The 18005-nt window shown below is 42.0% G+C and overlaps 1 protein-coding gene across 1 annotated transcript; it reads left to right on the top strand.

Annotated features, from left to right (window-relative positions):
- The first annotated feature begins 4268 nt into the window (after positions 1-4268).
- eif4a3.1 (eukaryotic translation initiation factor 4A3, gene 1) lies at positions 4269-11109 on the top strand. Its single transcript, NM_001113877.1, is given in 12 exon segments — positions 4269-4591; positions 5738-5810; positions 6301-6367; positions 6578-6640; positions 6793-6925; positions 7528-7608; positions 8407-8548; positions 8819-8957; positions 9540-9655; positions 10073-10180; positions 10489-10616; positions 10883-11109. Coding segments are annotated over 12 exon segments (1248 nt in total). The 5' UTR covers positions 4269-4410; the 3' UTR covers positions 10900-11109.
- Positions 11110-18005: the final 6896 nt, after the last annotated feature.

The raw sequence follows: 18005 nt of genomic DNA, 5'->3' as shown, positions 1-18005 counted from the left end.
CTTGAGGAATCAGTATTCCTTATAGTTCATAACATCATAAAGATGTTAGTTATCCAAATTTTTGCCACCATACTGTAGCCTAATAATTTGTGCAATAAGTATTTTCATACAACATCAGCGAAGAATCTGAAATACTGTCTGAACTAACCCTCTTTATCTCCTTTTTTTCCTTCTCTCGCCAATCTAATTTTTGTTTTTGATTGATATTTCCTAAATACTGGATAAATGGAGAAGTTTAACTACTAATACAGAGCTAAGAGCAGACAACAGAATTGTTAAGACACACATACAAAGGGGGTTGTGCTACCACTCTAAAGTTAAGTAAAACAAAAGTAAGGAATAATGACACAACTGTCTTGATACTTTTCGCAAGATGGTGTAGGAGTATATAAGGGTTTACAAACTTTCTTACACCTTTCCAGAGTTCTTTATAAATTACAACTACATTAGTAATGACTGAAAGCAGTACTTTTTATGAACACCTGTATGTTAGGTCCAACTATAAATAAAACTACAAAAAAAAATCATTGTCAGAATAAATAAAGTTACTCCTGAGTAATACAAAATTCCATTATAACCAGTGATGCTAAATTGTTTAAAACACCAACACTGCATAGTTAAGCTGAGTTGAAAAAAAAAAAAGTCTATCAAGTTCAACCCCTCCTAAGGAAACCCAGTGCACATATATATATATACATGACCTGAGCACGCAGATGAGGACAGCAAACTAACTGAACAGTTATGTCTCATGTGGCCCCCATTTGTCGGCAACTAAAGCTGGCAATACAAGTTACATAGTTACATAGTTACATAGGGTTGAAAAAAGACCATTGTCCATCAAGTTCAACCCATCCGAGTAAACCCAGCACACAACCTATACTAACCAATCTATACACTCACATATATAAACTATATATACAACCAGTAATACTAACTGTAGATATTAGTATCACAATAGCCTTGGATATTCTGCTTGTTCAAAAACTCATCCAGGCCCCTCTTAAAGGCATTAACAGAATCTGCCATTACCACATCTCTAGGAAGGGCATTCCACAGCCTCACTGCCCTCACCGTGAAAAACCACCTACGCTGCTTCAAATGGAAGCTCCGTTCCTCTAATCTATAGGGGTGACCTCTGGTGCGCTGATTGTTTTTATGGGAAAAAAGAACATCCCCCATCTGCCTATAATCCCCTCTAATGTACTTGTACAGAGTAATCATGTCCCCTTGCAAGCGCCTCTTTTCCAGAGAAAACAACCCCAACCTCGACAGTCTCACCTCATAGCTTAAATCTTCCATCCCCTTAACCAGTTTAGTTGCACGTCTCTGCACTCTCTCCAGCTCATTAATATCCTTCTTAAGGACTGGAGCCCAAAACTGCACTGCATACTCAAGGTGAGGCCTTACCAGGGACCTATAAAGAGGCAAAAATATGTTTTCATCCCTTGAGTCAATGCCCTTTTTTATACAAGACAGCACTTTATTTGCTGTAGTAGCCACAGAATGACACTGCCTGGAATTAGACAACTTGTGATCTACAAAAACCCCTAGATCCTTCTCCATTAAGGATACCCCCAACACACTACCATTCAGTAGATAGTTCACGTTTATATTATTTCTACCAAAGTGCATAACTTTGCACTTGTCAACATTGAACCTCATTTTCCAGTTTGCTGCCCAGTTTTCCAATTTTGTCAAATCGCTCTGCAAAGCGGCAGCATCCTGCATGGAACTTATAGTTTTGCACAATTTTGTGTCATCAGCAAAAATAGAAACATTACTCTCTATGCCCACCTCCAGGTCATTAATAAACAAGTTAAAAAGCAAAGGACCAAGGACTGACCCCTGCGGTACTCCACTAACCACACTGGTCCAATTAGAAAATGTTCCATTTACCACCACTCTTTGTAATCTATCCTTCAGCCAGTTCTCTATCCAATTACAAATATTATGTTCTAGCCCAATATTCCTCAATTTGATCATTAACCTTCTGTGAGGTACTGTATCAAACGCTTTAGCAAAATCTAAGCAGATGACATCAACTGCCATTCCAGCATCAAGGTTCCTGCTCACCTCCTCATAAAAGGCAACTAAATTAGTCTGGCAAGATCTGTTACGCATAAAACCATGCTGGCACAAACTAATAGTAAGTTCAGATTTTAGGTTTTTTTTGATGAACATTCGAATAATGATCGTGCGTTTAAATGCAACGATCTAAAACTAACATTCAGACAGAAATTGTAGGATAAAGCCCTAAAAATAACAAATCAGAGGATGTTTGGAAAATGAAATAGTTGTCAGACACCAAGGGGCAAATATATCAAAGTGCAAATTTTTGGCAATTAAAAACACGACTGGAAAAAATTCAGACTAACCACGATAATTTCTGATGTGAGTTATATAATATATATAATATAGTGGTACGATCTGATAGTTACGCAATTTTCGTATCCGAACGATCATGAACGGCGCGAAAACCTTTTTGACATTGACACGTCTGTGCATGATTTTGGAGTCCTCCCATAGGGCTCAATGGCACTGTGCAGCTCCAACCTGGCCCAAGGAAAGTCTCCCATAGGGCTCAATGGCACTCTGCAGCCCCAACCCGGCCCAAGGAAAGTCTCCCATAGGGCTCAATGGCACTCTGCAGCTCCAACCTGGCCCAAGGAAAGTCTCCCATAGGACACAATGGCACTCTGCAGCTCCAACCAGGCCCAAGGAAAGTCACGATAACAATGCTTGAATGAATCCGAAACTTTCTTACTCGTTGTGACAAATACGATTTTGTAGCGCAAATTGTCACAAAGTATGAAAAAGTTGAGAAAATTAAGGAAAATATTGCAGAAAATACGCAAAAGTAGTAAACTTTAGAAAAAAAGTTTTTTGTATTCGGACCTATCGTTCTTTAATGAATGTGCCCCCAATTGTACAAAAGTGACTTTTTTGGGAAATGCATTGTAGGCCCCCAAAGGGATTGTTAAATACACAATACACGAGAAGATTATATTGTTATCCAACCAAAAGTTTCTAACCTGGCCGATTGACTAAGCGACCGATCGACAGGTTACAGAGATCTAAAGGAGGAAGGTGTGTTCTGGCTATTACATTTGACAAGGGTTGACAAATTTCAGGGGCCATAACGCCGGGTGGGATGTGGCTTCACTGGGAGGGGGATGTAATGACACAAGGACAGGGTTAGGACATGGCGATCGGCGATTGTGCAATTGCCTCGTCAATTTTGGAATGTCCTGCCTGGTTTTCCAAATTGGGAAAACCGGGCCGGCAACCCTACCTTTAATATCTATTCACCCCAGCCTTTGTAGATTATATTTTTGGCTAACTATATTGAAAACATTTTTATTTGGCACCACCTATCTTTTTACCCAGTTTTATTTTTACACTGAACAGTTCCTTTAAGGCTAACTTTAAGTCCCAATAACAAAGCTGTCAACCTAGAGACAAGCATAGCAAAAGGCAAAATTTTTTCCTCGTACCTGGAAGTGATGTCATGCGCATTTGTAAATGCCCAGTTGTAGCCAAAAACCACTGCCTGTACATGTGCAAATTCTTTGGATGCTGTCAATGATTACACTGATTGTTATGAATGTGCGTGCAAAATTTTACCCAAACTTCGGGGAATAGCCCAAAAATAATGAGAATAGTATTGGGTGATGGGAGACTTGGAGAGAGAAGGCAAAATTGGGTAATCCCCAAAAAATGGGGGGTTGACAGCTCTGCAGTAATGCCCAAATGGCTAAGTATCACCTTCATGACATGGGACTGGCTGACATGTTTGTTTTAGGCCTTTGCAGCTGCAGATATTCACATTAATTTGGGTGCAAGTTACTGGATGTAGAAAACCAGACTGTCACTACAGAGGACCAGATTAGGGCAGGTGGGGTGGTCCAAAACAAGAAAGACTACAAAAAATGTCTAAAAGCCTAAAGTCTTTACAAGTGTAAAAAATCGACACCACTCAGGATTTAAACACAATAATTTTATTATGGTCCTCCTGAACACTACAGATATGCCAACTAAGTCCATATCGTTAGGGTGATAATGATAAAGTGCTTTCTTTCTTCGCTAAATGGTAACATACATAAACGTCTCTAAACTCAAACATAATCAATATGTCCTTAAATACATTGGTTTATTAAACACCACTGACTCTAATTTAAACGGACTGTGCATTGTTTCAAATTGTCAGATACTTTTCTGTTTGTCATTTAAATAAAGTTTGTTGAGATCCCTCCCCTTCCGATTGGGCGCCTTGTGTTATCGCGCAGCTTGCGCTACGTCAGCACGCTTTACGTTGTAGTGACGTACGCTATCACGCGGGCTGCTGGAAAGAGGCCTTCTTGTGAGTGGCTTTTCCGCGTCGCGCTGCTCTTGCACATTCGCTAAGGGAAAATGGCGGCCGCAGCAGTAACAGCAGTTGCCGGAGTGACCAGCGGGTCAAGCCGTAAGCGGCTTTTACGGGAGGAAGATATGACTAAGGTGGAGTTCGAGACCAGTGAGGAGGTGGATGTAACGCCAACTTTTGATACGATGGGGCTGAGGGAAGACCTTCTGAGAGGCATCTATGCTTACGGTGAGGAGATTGGGGAGCGGGAAAGGCGTCCGTGTGTTTGTGACCAATGCTTTGCGCTCATTCACTAACTGTACAAAATAGTTCTCTGGCAGTGACTCACGGCAACCATTCCCAGTGGGACTTCCCTGCCTTACGGCAACCATTCCCAGTGTGACTTCCCTGCCTTACGGCAACCATTCCCAGTGGGACTTCCCTGCCTTACGGCAACCATTCCCAGTGGGACTTCCCTGCCTTACGTGCATCTGCTAGAACAGCGCTTGTACGACAGTACGTGTAGGTTACTTTGGGCAGAGGGTTCTATATTGGTACTAATTACATGTTGGTGGCTATGGACTGTAGAGCGCTGCTGTAGTCTATTTACTGAACTGTAAAGGGGCAGTATTCCGCGTTTAATGAATGGAGCTGGTACTAAACATACTTGTTTGCCTTTTGTTTTAATTAGGAAATATCTGATTTGTCAGACTAAACAGGGCAATATCTGAAATTAAAAGTCACATTCTGATTCCTATTAGCATATTCAAAACCAGTCAGCAACCTGCTGAGAAGCCTCTGTATGATGAGCTGGGGGGGGGGGGGAGAGGAGTTTGTTTATACAGTGGCACCTCTGGTTACTTTGCCCTTGTTAGTGCAACAAATAGATGCAGCCATAGATTTGTCATGATTAAACCAGGCAGAACGTGCCTTCAGCACAAGCCCTGCTCATTGAACTAAAGGTTGCGTATTTCCCCTTCAAGGGAATTCACAAAATCTGACTTTGGATGGAAGTTCACCTTAGCTATGGCTGACTTAGGAATTGTTTGTTTCAGTTGTAGAGCTGAAAAGTTGCAGGACAAGTTCATTTGAAGTGGAAGGAATACTCCATGGAATGGAGCTTAAGCCAAGCAATTTAGTTGTACGTACCAGCATGTTCCAAGAGCAGCAGAGAACATCTGTACCTCTGTGTCTTATTGAGGGAGAAGTTTAGCTTGTAAGCATTGTGAGAGCTGTAAATAGTGCATAGTTAATATTGATAGCTAAGGGAAGGCTGATGGCAGCTGATTTTGCCCCTATATTAGTAGCTCATCCCTGGGCTGTTTGGAACTTATACGGAATGCACTGTAGAGCCCTGTATTATCTCTAATTATTGGTTTTACTGTTTATTTGTAGGATTTGAGAAACCATCAGCAATCCAACAGCGAGCAATCAAGCAGATTATCAAGGGAAGGGATGTGATCGCACAGTAAGTACTGTAATGATACTTTTATTGGCATAGAGGGCATCTTTAGGCAAACATGTCTGTTGCATTTTGTGGGGCTCATTTATCAACACTAGGCTTGTTTGCACCTGGCCAGCAACCTATGACAGCTGTTTTGTAGCTTTACTCTGCAGCTGGCTGAATAAAAAATGGATTACTAGTTGAGATGTTATTGTAATAGCGTGCCCAGTTTTGATAAATAAGCCCTGAATCGATCCATAGTGGTATTTAGTAGAACTAGATCTCTCCAATGTAAATTCCATATTTTTTTTTTTTAATCTGGACATTTGTGATTTAAATAACTTGCCTTTATAGGATAATTATTTCATCTTGTCATGGGTAATGAGAATTCCTTATTGTGGAAGCCTTACTTATGTGTTTACATTTTCTTTTTTTATTTAGAAGGGGGGGAATCATTGTCATTGCTTCCTAGCAGTGTTTCTGCTATTTTAATTTTTTTTTTGTTTTCCTTTAGATCACAGTCTGGTACAGGCAAAACAGCAACCTTTTGTGTTTCTGTGCTTCAGTGTTTGGATATTCAGGTAAGTGGGTTACCCAATAGCTTGCTTAACATCAGGTTACAATTAGTCCCCTACCAATTTTGAGTTCTGCTAGTTTTTCTGAAATTAGGGCTTATTTACACTAGGCTTCTCTTCCCTATATATCTATCTTTCCTGTTTGCCTTAAATACTAACATTGAATTGCATTGATTGGATTGAATTGAATTGCATTCTTGTTTTATTTTTCATTAGGTCCGTGAAACCCAAGCCTTGATTTTAGCACCAACCAGAGAGTTAGCTGGGCAGATTCAGAAGGTGAGCTCTTTTGTTTTTATTTTGTGGATCAGTGTAGATCTTCCAGCAGAGCAGTTCTTTGCTTGTTTTATTAGGGATGATGATGGATTATTTGTGTTTCTAGTTGGCAGATAGTATATATGTTTCTAATTACTAGTTGCATGTTTGTCTAGGTGCTACTTGCTTTGGGTGACTACATGAATGTGCAGTGTCATGCATGTATCGGAGGCACAAATGTTGGAGAAGATATCCGGAAATTGGATTATGGGCAGCATGTTGTTGCTGGCACACCAGGACGTGTTTTTGGTGAGTTACAAATTTCATTATGCTTCAGTGAGGCCAAATGTATCTTTTTCTTTCCCAGTAGCATGGTTTATTTTATTTATGAATTAAAAAAGTGAAATAAAAAAAAAAGCAATAGATGCCATGAACTTAGGGAAGGGAAAAGGTAAGTTAGGTACTAAATAGGTCTCTTCCACTCAGTGCTGCACACTTAGCTAAACTTTCCTTTGCACCCTCAGTTTGTAGGCAGACTGTTGAAATGCCCTCAGCCTTTCAGTGTTTAAAATTCTCTTATTGGGTATTTGGGGTATTACACATTACTTGAAATATTTAGTATAAGGGAGCACTATTTTTGGTTTAAGGTTTCTGTTAGTCTATTGTAGAAGTGGGATACCTTTTGTGCATTAGGTGGTCTTTGGCTCAGCTCGGGAAAATAGATAATTGTCCTTTCCACTTTCCCATGAAGATTTGGGGTACACAACTTTTCTCTGTTGAATTAAAGATGGGTGGGTGTTATACGCAGTAGATGATTGCATTAGTGAAGAATAAGCTTGAGGGGAGAGAATTACCACCACAGGGTCTCCTAAATCTCAACTGTTTTTAAACTTTTTTTTTTCTTAATGTAGATATGATTCGACGCAGAAGTTTAAGAACTCGGGCCATTAAAATGTTAGTGCTGGATGAAGCTGATGAAATGTTGAATAAGGGTATGTCATCCTAATTACTTAATATTGTTTTTTTTTTAATTATTTTAATGGTTTTATATCGTCAAGCTGATTTGGGCCAAACACTACTTTTTTGTTTGTATGTTTGAAGGTCAGAACAGAAAATCTAAAATCTCTGACCTAACCATAGAAAGCAAGTGGTCTTCCCAAACCTACAAGAAGACCAGAGACTTAGTTTTTTAAAAAATATTATTTTGCATGTTTTAAATATGTTATGGCGTGCTTTTTTTATGATTCTAGTTTAAGAGGTTAAACTCTCGCAGTTCGAATTATGGTTGAAAACAAACTTGTGTGTCTGGTATTTATTAAGCACAAACTTGAATGTAAGACTTTGCCATCGACAAGCTTAGAAGTTTATATAGAAGTCAATGGGAGTTGTCGGAGGCAAAGTCAACCCATATTTTCAATTAGAGATTTGAGTTTTTTGAGTTTGAAAACTCACAAATTCAAGATATTGAAGTTTTTTTTTATTTGAATGAGTTTTCCTTAGAATACGCTCGCATTTCAAATGCTTGATTATTTATAATTAGACCATTTTAAATTGATAAACAAATCATGTGAAAACCATTTCATGTTCTTGGAAACAACTGCTAGTGTTAGTGCTGGTTTTTTTTTCTGGGTTGAACTTTTTTTTTTTTTTGTTTGCCATTAATGCACTTTTTCTTGGAGTAGCAAGGTAGACCTTTCCAGTACCAACAAATAGCTTAGTTTTTTTTTCTTGCAATACATGGTCTTGTGTCTGACGTATTATAAAATATCCGAAAATATATTTCATTTCAGGTTTTAAGGAGCAGATTTATGATGTCTATAGATACCTGCCACCTGCAACTCAAGTTTGTTTAATCAGTGCCACGCTGCCACATGAAATCCTGGAAATGACCAACAAGTTTATGACTGATCCCATCCGTATCCTTGTGAAACGGTAAGTAATGGATGATCTTAAGCATTTTTGGTTTTCATAGCAATTACTCAGCTTCTATTCTTTTACTACTGGGGTTTGAAACCTTTTAGCATGACCTTTTCATTGCACAGTGCCCTGAAACATGTCGCGCTATAAGAACTCATGTGGGGACAGTTAACATTTTGTTTTGCAACTTTATTACATTTTGTACCAGGATGTTAAAAATTACTTGTTCGGTAACCTTACTGTAAAACGTTTGGGAACTTTGTCAAATGCCTCTTTTCCCTCTAGTGATGAGTTGACGCTGGAAGGCATCAAGCAGTTTTTCGTGGCAGTGGAGCGAGAAGAGTGGAAGTTTGATACTTTGTGTGATTTATATGACACATTGACTATTACGCAAGCTGTGATCTTCTGCAACACGAAGAGAAAGGTATGATGTTTGCATAACTTACTGTGTCTATAACACCTTAGCGGTTTAATGAGAATTTGGTACATTTAATTTAATCTGAATGATGTATTTTCTCCCCGGGCCAATGGGAACATAGGCTTCATCCCATCAGGAGGAAGGGTACTGCAAGGCTGTTGAGGTTGGGGCAGTTGCAGCTCAGCATTAACTAAGGATGGCAGGTTGACACTGCCAGCTATAATTAGACAAGATAATTTTAGGACATTAAACTGCTTCCTGTTTCTGAATTGGCTGAAGTGTTTTTTTTTTTTTTTTGTTTTTTTTTAAAGCAAACAATTGAAAGGTGCTAGCCAAAATACACCATGTTTGTCTGTAAGTTATCTGTTTGGTTAGCTAACAGGAGAGCAGTTAATGAATTAGCAGGTTAACGGCTGCTTACTTACAAGAAGACTGGAACATACTGTAAAATACCAAATAATGCTAATAGGCAAGCATCTCAACAAAATGGGTTTTTCAGTACAAACCGTCCCAGAGCAAGACACTGAGAATACTGTCTTGTTTTATTTGGCAACAGGAAACTGAAGCATGGATGTTATTTATTTACAGGTAGATTGGTTAACAGAGAAGATGAGAGAAGCAAACTTCACAGTTTCATCAATGCATGGAGACATGCCCCAAAAGGAGAGAGAGTCAATCATGAAAGAATTCAGATCTGGTGCAAGGTAAGGTTTTTATTGGTCAAGCTGAGGAATTTAGGTCAGTTTTCTGACAGCCAGGAAAGCATTACATTTGACACGTATTAATTAAAGCAGATGAGTGTGTTCAACTGCTTGGAGCATTATAGAACACCATTCTACAGCACTAAGCTTTAACGCCCCTACATATTGTCTATCCACAATTCAAACTGTGGGGATTAACAATTCAAACAATCTTTCCTAAAATTATTTGTTCTGGTGCAGAAGAGAATAAATATGCTTAAATCCTGAAATTGTCAACTGTAAATAGGGTCTTCTAGATTTATACTAACTTGTAGTGTTATGGAAAATGCTGGACTTCTTGTAACTGAAAGTTCTATTAACTGTTATGGTCACACATTTTTTTTAGCTTGCAAAAATAGTCTGACTTCTTCTGTTTTATAGCCGAGTCCTCATTTCAACTGATGTCTGGGCCAGAGGATTGGATGTTCCACAGGTCTCCTTGATTATCAACTACGATCTCCCCAATAACAGAGAATTGTACATCCACAGGTGTGTGCTAAGTCTGTCTGCAAATCAGGATCCCTCTCACATGCCCTGGTGTTAGATTCTTTTTGCTTTAGGCGTGTTCTGTTCACTTGAATTTTGTCGAGGATTTGCCCAAATACAAATGTTGGCCCTTGTTTCCTTTTTGGCTTCATAGGAATTCTGTTGTTGTTAAGCTGAACGTTTGCTGATTAGAATTACTGTGCTTTAATGTCTGTTGTGAAAATTAAGTCAGTTTGGAATCCCATCAGATCTTATAATGAAGTATTTAGTAATGAATACATGGTTTGAGTTTGTTTTTTTTTCTTAAATAGAATTGGCCGATCGGGACGATATGGAAGAAAGGGTGTTGCCATTAACTTTGTCAAGAATGATGACATCCGTATCCTGAGAGATATTGAGCAGTACTACTCGACCCAAATTGATGAAATGCCCATGAATGGTAATGCATACAGCTAGCTTTCTTAGAAATCCCATGTGGGGTGATGGTCCTGCTAGTATTTCTTTTATAGTATGGGTTTCTCTTTTTGTTTTTTGCATTGAGCTGGGATAGTTGGTTGTAGGACATGGTCCAATCACTGTACATGGATAGTGCCAGACATTTCCCAACAGTGTTGTGGATAGAAATACTAATAGGTGCCTGATGCTTCACGTATACTTTAGGTAATACATGGATGCCTAAACAATCTCTTTTCTTTCCTGTTTTAGTTGCTGATCTCATTTGAAAACCTGAAAGATATCAAACTTTTTGGAAAAGGAGTTATGGGGAGGAGCACATTTTTCAACATTACAAATTCTTTTCATTATTGCTGAAAGTTTTATTTTGTGGACTTTTAACTGTCTTTATTTAACTGTTTATGAAACGCTGCACCCAATCCATTGTAAACCCTGTAAATAGTGCAATTGGTGTCTTTTCAATAAAAAAAATCCATTCACTTTTGTTTGTTTGCTCAAATCTGAAATCAGACCTTACCCATAGCAACGAGGTGTAGAACACAAGGTAAGTAGCAGTAATGAACCCCCTGAGTTCTCAGTTTCTCAAGACTTCCTGTGTTTGGCAATGTTCAGCATATCTCTTTTGCTATAATTTAAGGGTACTGTAATGTATATTATGGGGTTTTAATAGAGTTCATGATTTCTGGGAAAAATTGTACTGATTTAAAGATTTGCTGAACTTGCAACAGTTTTGACATAGGGTGTTCAGTGGCTGGATTACCTGGCAAATACATGTAGAGCTTAGCCTTTAGTATGAATTTATTCTTCCCTACAAAATAATAACCAAACACCATGTCAATTTAGAAGTAAATGGGATTTTTTTATTCCAGGGCTAGAGGGCGAGGAAGGGAACCCACAGTTTCCTATAATCTTAGGAGCCATTTCTCACAAACACTTTATGCTCCATCAGGCTTATATCACCCCTAGCATTATGTACATCTTAAAAATATGACTGAATGACAGTTGTCCCAAATATTACTTGTTAGGAGCTGATCTCTTGCACCTTATTGAATTGGATTGGATTGAAATTGGTCAGCTACTCGGTCACTACACACCAAAACATGTAAACTGAGGAACATAATGCATATTATTAAATCCAGTTGCCTCCAAATATCTATTATACCCATGTACGTGTGTGTGTGTATATAATACATATGGTTTTTGGTTTGTCCCCGAGCAAAAGCATTGTGCTCGAAATGTTGGATTTCTTTCAATAAAGCTTGTGTACCGTATATACTCGAGTATGTGCTGAAAAAGTAACCCTCTGCTTATACTCGAGTATATGGATTTGAAGACGTAATGAGCTTGTTGCGTGCACCAAACCCCCCCCGTGGACGGACGTGCATGCGCGTACAAAACTATGGGGGGGGGATAGTTCTTGTTTAGGACTCGGCTGCATGTGGCAGGATCCAACCCCAAAAGACTTTCACATTGCAGGGGATCCAGTGGTAAACCTAAGCACCAATAATCTTTATACAAGAACCATGCAGTATAGAGACAAGTGATATGATATACTGAGTGTATAAATGCTTGATATGCCATGATACAATGGGAACTGCAAACAGCCATCCCAAACTTGCTTTTGTCTGCTGCTGTACCATTTTTCTTTCCCTGTGCTGTAACTCTTCAAGACAGGAGGGTCAAAGGGTCCTCCATCCACCTTTCCCTAATCTGCAGCTGCCAGCATGATATATTTATGAAGAGTTCACAGGGGGTCACGCTGAGTGTCCTTTTATTATTTATTTGATTATTGAAACTTAGCAGTAGCGGCTGCATTTCCCACCCTAGGCTTATACTCGAGTCAATATGTTTTTCAATTTTCTTAGGTAAAATTAGGTACCTCGGCTTATACTCGAGTATATACGGTAGTTCTTTTTTCTCTCTGAACATGTTTTTTTTTTTTTACCTGCACCCGGGCAGCTTGATTACAGTTTGATGGGGTGTGTTCCTGTCTGCCTTCCCTAATTAGTGTTTAAATGAGAGCAGTATATGTCTAAATACACCTGCTTGAATGATCTCAACAAATAGGACTGCATATTTTCATAAAAGTCCATATTATCCTATTTTTGTCATAAATCACTGATGCAAAACTGATTTGTCTCCCTTTGCAGGGGGGGGGGGGGGGGAAGGGAGGCAGGGTAATTTGAACAAAGAGCGATAATGAGCTCTGTATAAATAAACCCCTCCCTTTCCCCAAGCCCATGTAAGGAGGAACAAGTCATTACCCAGAGGGCTATTTGTAGAATGGTAATTTGTTTTCTATATGATGGACTTCTACCTCAGGGCAGATCCCTCCATGCTGCAGATTATCCCAGACAAGCAGCCATACTATGTCAAGGTATATGCCATAGTGGTTCTAACTATTTACCTTCATAGGCTGGCACCTCCCTGCATGGTTGCATTGCTTGCATATTACCCTGCTATTTGTCCCACAGGCTGATCCTGCCCTGTTGAACTTGTGAGCAATGAGTCAGACAAACACCAACTTTAAAATGGCAGCACAAATATCTTTTTTTTTTTGGTTGCCTTATGTCTTGAAAAACGGGTGTTGGCACAGAATGTGCTTTAGATAGATATTTGTGAAGCTAATTCAGGGCTTCACTTTACCATACTTGATTACCAACCCATATACATTGCCCTTCACATTCAGCCAGTAGCTTATTGGTCTGTGCCTGTAATGCCAAAGGGGATAAGGACATAGAAGTTGAAGGGATCAGGGGCAAGAACTTTGGTTGCATCAGAGTCCTGTACACTACAACATAGAAGAACTGTGAGGATATCACACTATTACCTGCATAATAATTCCCACAAACACTAAAGGGCATATTTATTAACATCACCAGTGATGTTGCCTATGACAATCAATCAGTAATTAGAAAGGGAGATTTATGTACTTACGGTTAAATCCTTTTCTCTCCAGTCGTAAGGGGGACACAGGAACAGTGGGGTAAAGGGCCCCTCCCACTAGGAGGCAGGACACTATAGTGATGTAAGAATTGCAGCCACTCCTTCTCCCTTTATCCCCCCTTGCTCAGCGAGCAGCATTCAGTTAATAACAAACTCGAACAGGAACATAACTTAGTGAACTATGCTACAGATACGGCTGAAGTTTGAACGTAAGAGTTCCGGGTGGGAAGTCCTGTGTCCCCCTTACGACTGGAGAGAAAAGGATTTAACCGTAAGTACATAAATCTCCCTTTCTCTCACGTCTAAGGGGGACACAGGAACAGTGGGGACATACCAAAGATGCCCCAGGCAAGGGAGGGAGGAACTCCTTAGGAAATTACCGCTTGGAGGATTTTTCGGCCTAGGGCCGCCTCTGCGGAAAGGTAGGTATTGAATTGATAAAATCTTGTAAAAGTATGTAAGGAGGACCAGGTAGCCGCTTTGCAAATCTGGTCAGCTGATGCGAAATTTCTATGAGCCCAAGAAGCTCCCAATGCTCTGGTCGAGTGAGCTCGCAGTCTTAAGGGTGGCGTCCTCTTTTGAGCCAGATAGGACCGCCTAACTGTCTCTTTGATCCAGCGAGCTAGTGTGGTTTTGGTAGCAGAAAACCCTTTTCTAGGGCCTGAAGGTAAAACGAATAGAGACTCAGTTTTCCTGAATGGTTTGGTGCGGGAGGTATAGATTTTTAGAGCTCTCACCACGTCCAAACGGTGTAGTTTCAACTCTTTTTCGTTCTGAGGGTTATTGCAGAAAGACGGAAGTATGATTTCTGCATTAATGTGGAATGATGAAGTCACCTTGGGGAGAAAACTGGGAACTGTGCGTAGTACTGCTCTATCTTCCTGAAAAATTAGGAATGGTGGGGAGCAAGATAATGCGCCTAGTTCTGAAACCCGTCTAATGGAGGCTATCGCCACCAAGAATATGGTCTTCCACGTGAGAATGTGAAGCTCAACCGACTCTAGTGGTTCAAATGGAGGCTCCAGGAGTGCCTTGAGGACCAGGTTGAGATCCCATGGGGGAATAGGATGTCGGAATGGAGGGACCACCCGAGAAACCCCCTGGAGAAAGGTGCGAATGTCTTCCTGAAGGGCCAGACGTTCCTGGAACAGTATGGAAAGGGCCGATACCTGTGCCTTCAGGGATCCCAAGCGGAGTCCCTTGGCCAGTCCCGCTTGTAGAAAGTCTAGGACCGTCGGAATGTTACAATCCCTAAATTCTAGATTCTGCTGGTCACACCAGGAGCGGTAACAGTCCCATGTTCTGTGGTAGGCCTTAGATGTTGATGGTTTTCGTGCCTTCAGCATGGTCAGAATTACCTCTTCTGATAAGCCTTTCTCCCTTAGAATTGTGGCCTCAAGAGCCATCCCGTTAAGGCGAATAGATGAGGATTCCGATGTCGAATGGGACCTTGAAAGAGAAGATCGTCCTGTTGTGGAAGCGGTACCGGAGGTTCCAGGGAGAGGCTCAACAGGTCTGAGTACCAGGATCTCCTTGGCCAGCATGGGGCGACCACGATGACTGTGGCTTTTTCTCTGCGAATCTTTTTGAGAACTCGAGGAAGCATCGGAAGAGGTGGGAAGACGTAAGCCAGGTGGAAGCACCAAGGTATTGTCATGGCATCTATCCCGTCTGCCAGCGGATCTCGATACCTTGCGAAGAATTTGGCCACCTTGCGATTGTGTCTGGTGGCCATCAGATCCACCTGAGGTTCCCCCCACTTGCGAACAAGCAGCTGAAAGGCGTCTTGGTGCAGTTCCCATTCCCCGGGATCCACTCGGTGCCTGCTGAGATAATCCGCTTCCCAGTTGGCTATCCCGGGAATGTGGATGGCGGAGAGTTGTGGAACGTTGTCTTCCGCCCAGTGCAGAATGGGTGTTACTTCTTTGTTTGCCGCCCTGCTCCGCGTGCCGCCCTGGCGGTTGATGTAGGCCACGGCGGTGGCGTTGTCTGTCTGGATGCGCACTGGTTGGTGTCGTAGCAGGGACTGCCAGGATTGTAGGGCTAGGCGGATTGCTCTTATCTCGAGGAGGTTGATTGGAAGAAGAGCTTCTTCTGGGGACCACTGGCCCTGGGCTGACCTCCCTTGAAAGGTCGCCCCCCAGCCCAGGAGGCTGGCATCCGTCGTGACTATCTGCCATGATGGTTCTGTGAATATCCGACCCTGAGACAGGCGAATGGGGTTCAGCCACCAGTCCAATGATCTTTTGACTCCCGTTGAGAGGGATATTCTCTGGTGTAAAGAGGTTCTGCGCCGAAGAGGTCGGAGGTGAAACTGCGCAAATGGGACTGCCTCTATGGCTGAAACCATCAGGCCTAGGACTCTCATGCATGTCTGGACCGTTGGTTTCTGAGATGCTTTGAGGCGCCTTATGGAGGATTGTAGTTTCAACTGTTTCTCTTCCGGGAGAAGCACTCTCTGCTGATGAGTGTCGAATCTCAGTCCCAGAAAGGTAATTTCCTGACTGGGACGAAGGGAGGATTTCTGGGCGTTGATCGTCCAGCCGAATTCCTGTAGGCTTTGTATTGCTAATTGCCGGTGTTGTTCTGCTAGACACTTGGAACGAGCCTTGATGAGAAGGTCGTCCAAGTAAGGAGTTATAGACACACCACGGACACGGAGAAATGCTGCCATGACAGCCATAATCTTTGTGAATACCCGTGGTGCAGACGTAAGGAAAAAGGGCAGAGCGACGAACTGGAAGTGTAGGTTCTGATATGCGAATCTCAGGAACCGGTGATGCTGAGGGAACACCGGAACGTGGAGGTAGGCATCCTTGATATCCAAGGATGCCAGGTATTCCCCCGGTTCCATGGCTCGAATCACCGAACGAAGGGATTCCATTTTGAAGCGATGGTAGGATATCCACTTGTTCAGCCTCTTGAGGTCCAAGACAGGGCGGTAAGTACCGTCCTTCTTGGGTACGATAAAGAGGTTCGAATAGAAACCGTGAAAACGTTGAGAAGAGGGAACTGGGACAATAACCCCTGTGTCCGTTAAGGAGCGGACGATTGCTAAGAAGGCCTCCTTCTTGGCTGGTTGCGAGGGGAGTTTTGACATGAAGAAATGTCGTGGAGGAGGAGTATGCCGAAACTCGAGACGATAACCGTCGGATATTGTGTCTAAGATCCAGGGGTCCGCGGTGTGTAGTGCCCAGGTTTCTGCAAAGAAACGAAGTCGGCCCCCGAGAGTCTGCCCCTCCAAGGTTCCCCCTTTGTAGTCAGGAAGAGGTGTTCTTATCTCCGGAGGGCTTGTGTTGGGGCTTCTTAGCCTGCCATGTGGATTTGCCCTTGTTGTGAAAGCGTTGCTTGAATGAGGTAGATGCACGAGAGGGGGAACTACTCTTGAAATTGCGAAAGGTTTGGCCCCGAAAGGAGGTGCTTCTCTTAGAGCCAAAGCTGGGTTTTGGTTTGTTCTGGGGGAGAAGAGTACTTTTCCCTCCAGTTGCCTGTGAAATGATTTTCTCTAGCTCCTCCCCGAAAAGTTTGGATCCTTTGAAGGGAATGGAAATTAGAGATTTTTTAGAGCTAAGGTCGGCCGACCAGAGCTTGAGCCAAAGCGATCTACGGGATGCCACAGAGAGAGCTGAGGAGCGAGCCACCAATTTGGCTGCATCCAAGACAGCTTCGCCTACAAAGGAATTGGCCTCAAGTATGTAAGATACTAACTGAGAAATTTGGGCTGGCATATCTTCTCCCTGTGTTAGTTGAAGGAGAGTGTTGGCCCAGGCCTCAATGGCTCTGCTAACCCAGGCAGAAGCCAGGATTGGGAGTAGTGCTGACCCCGAAGCAGAAAAAGAAGCCTTGAGAAAACCTTCAAGCTTATCTGTGGGGTCCTTAAAAGCCGATGCATCGGGAACCGGAAGGGTTGTTGCTTTTGATAACCTGGACACAGGAGCATCAACCACCGGAGGGGTGCTCCATTTGTCCACAAACTCCTTTGGGAAAGGATATTGTTTAGTAAAGTGCTTGGTAGCCTGAAATCTTTTCTCAGGGGTCTGCCATTCATCCTGAATGACCGCTTGAAGTTGCTCGTGGGCTGGAAAAACCGCCGAGACCTTACTATGTCTCTTAAATAGGGCTTTAGATTTCCCTGTGGCAGAATCAGGTTCCTCAATCTGCAATACCTCAAGAACTGCTCTTATGAGGTGGTCTACATTAGAGGTAGGGTCTATGGAAGAATCCCCTCCTTCGGAGTCAGAATGTTCTGACGAAAACACCTCCCCTTCACTGGCCTCACCCTCAGAAGGTGAGGGACTAGAGGAAAGTAATTTTAGGGGGGCTTCCTTTCTACCAAAATCACGCTTGCGCTTATTTGAGGTAGAAGGTGCTTCAGATAATCTGCCAAGCATTTTATCAATAGAGGAAGCAAGCTGTGGTATGGATTGTA

This window comes from Xenopus tropicalis, chromosome 5, assembly GCF_000004195.4.
Source record: "Xenopus tropicalis strain Nigerian chromosome 5, UCB_Xtro_10.0, whole genome shotgun sequence".
Taxonomy (NCBI): domain Eukaryota; kingdom Metazoa; phylum Chordata; class Amphibia; order Anura; family Pipidae; genus Xenopus; species Xenopus tropicalis.
This window is presented reverse-complemented; position numbering and strand designations above follow the sequence as displayed.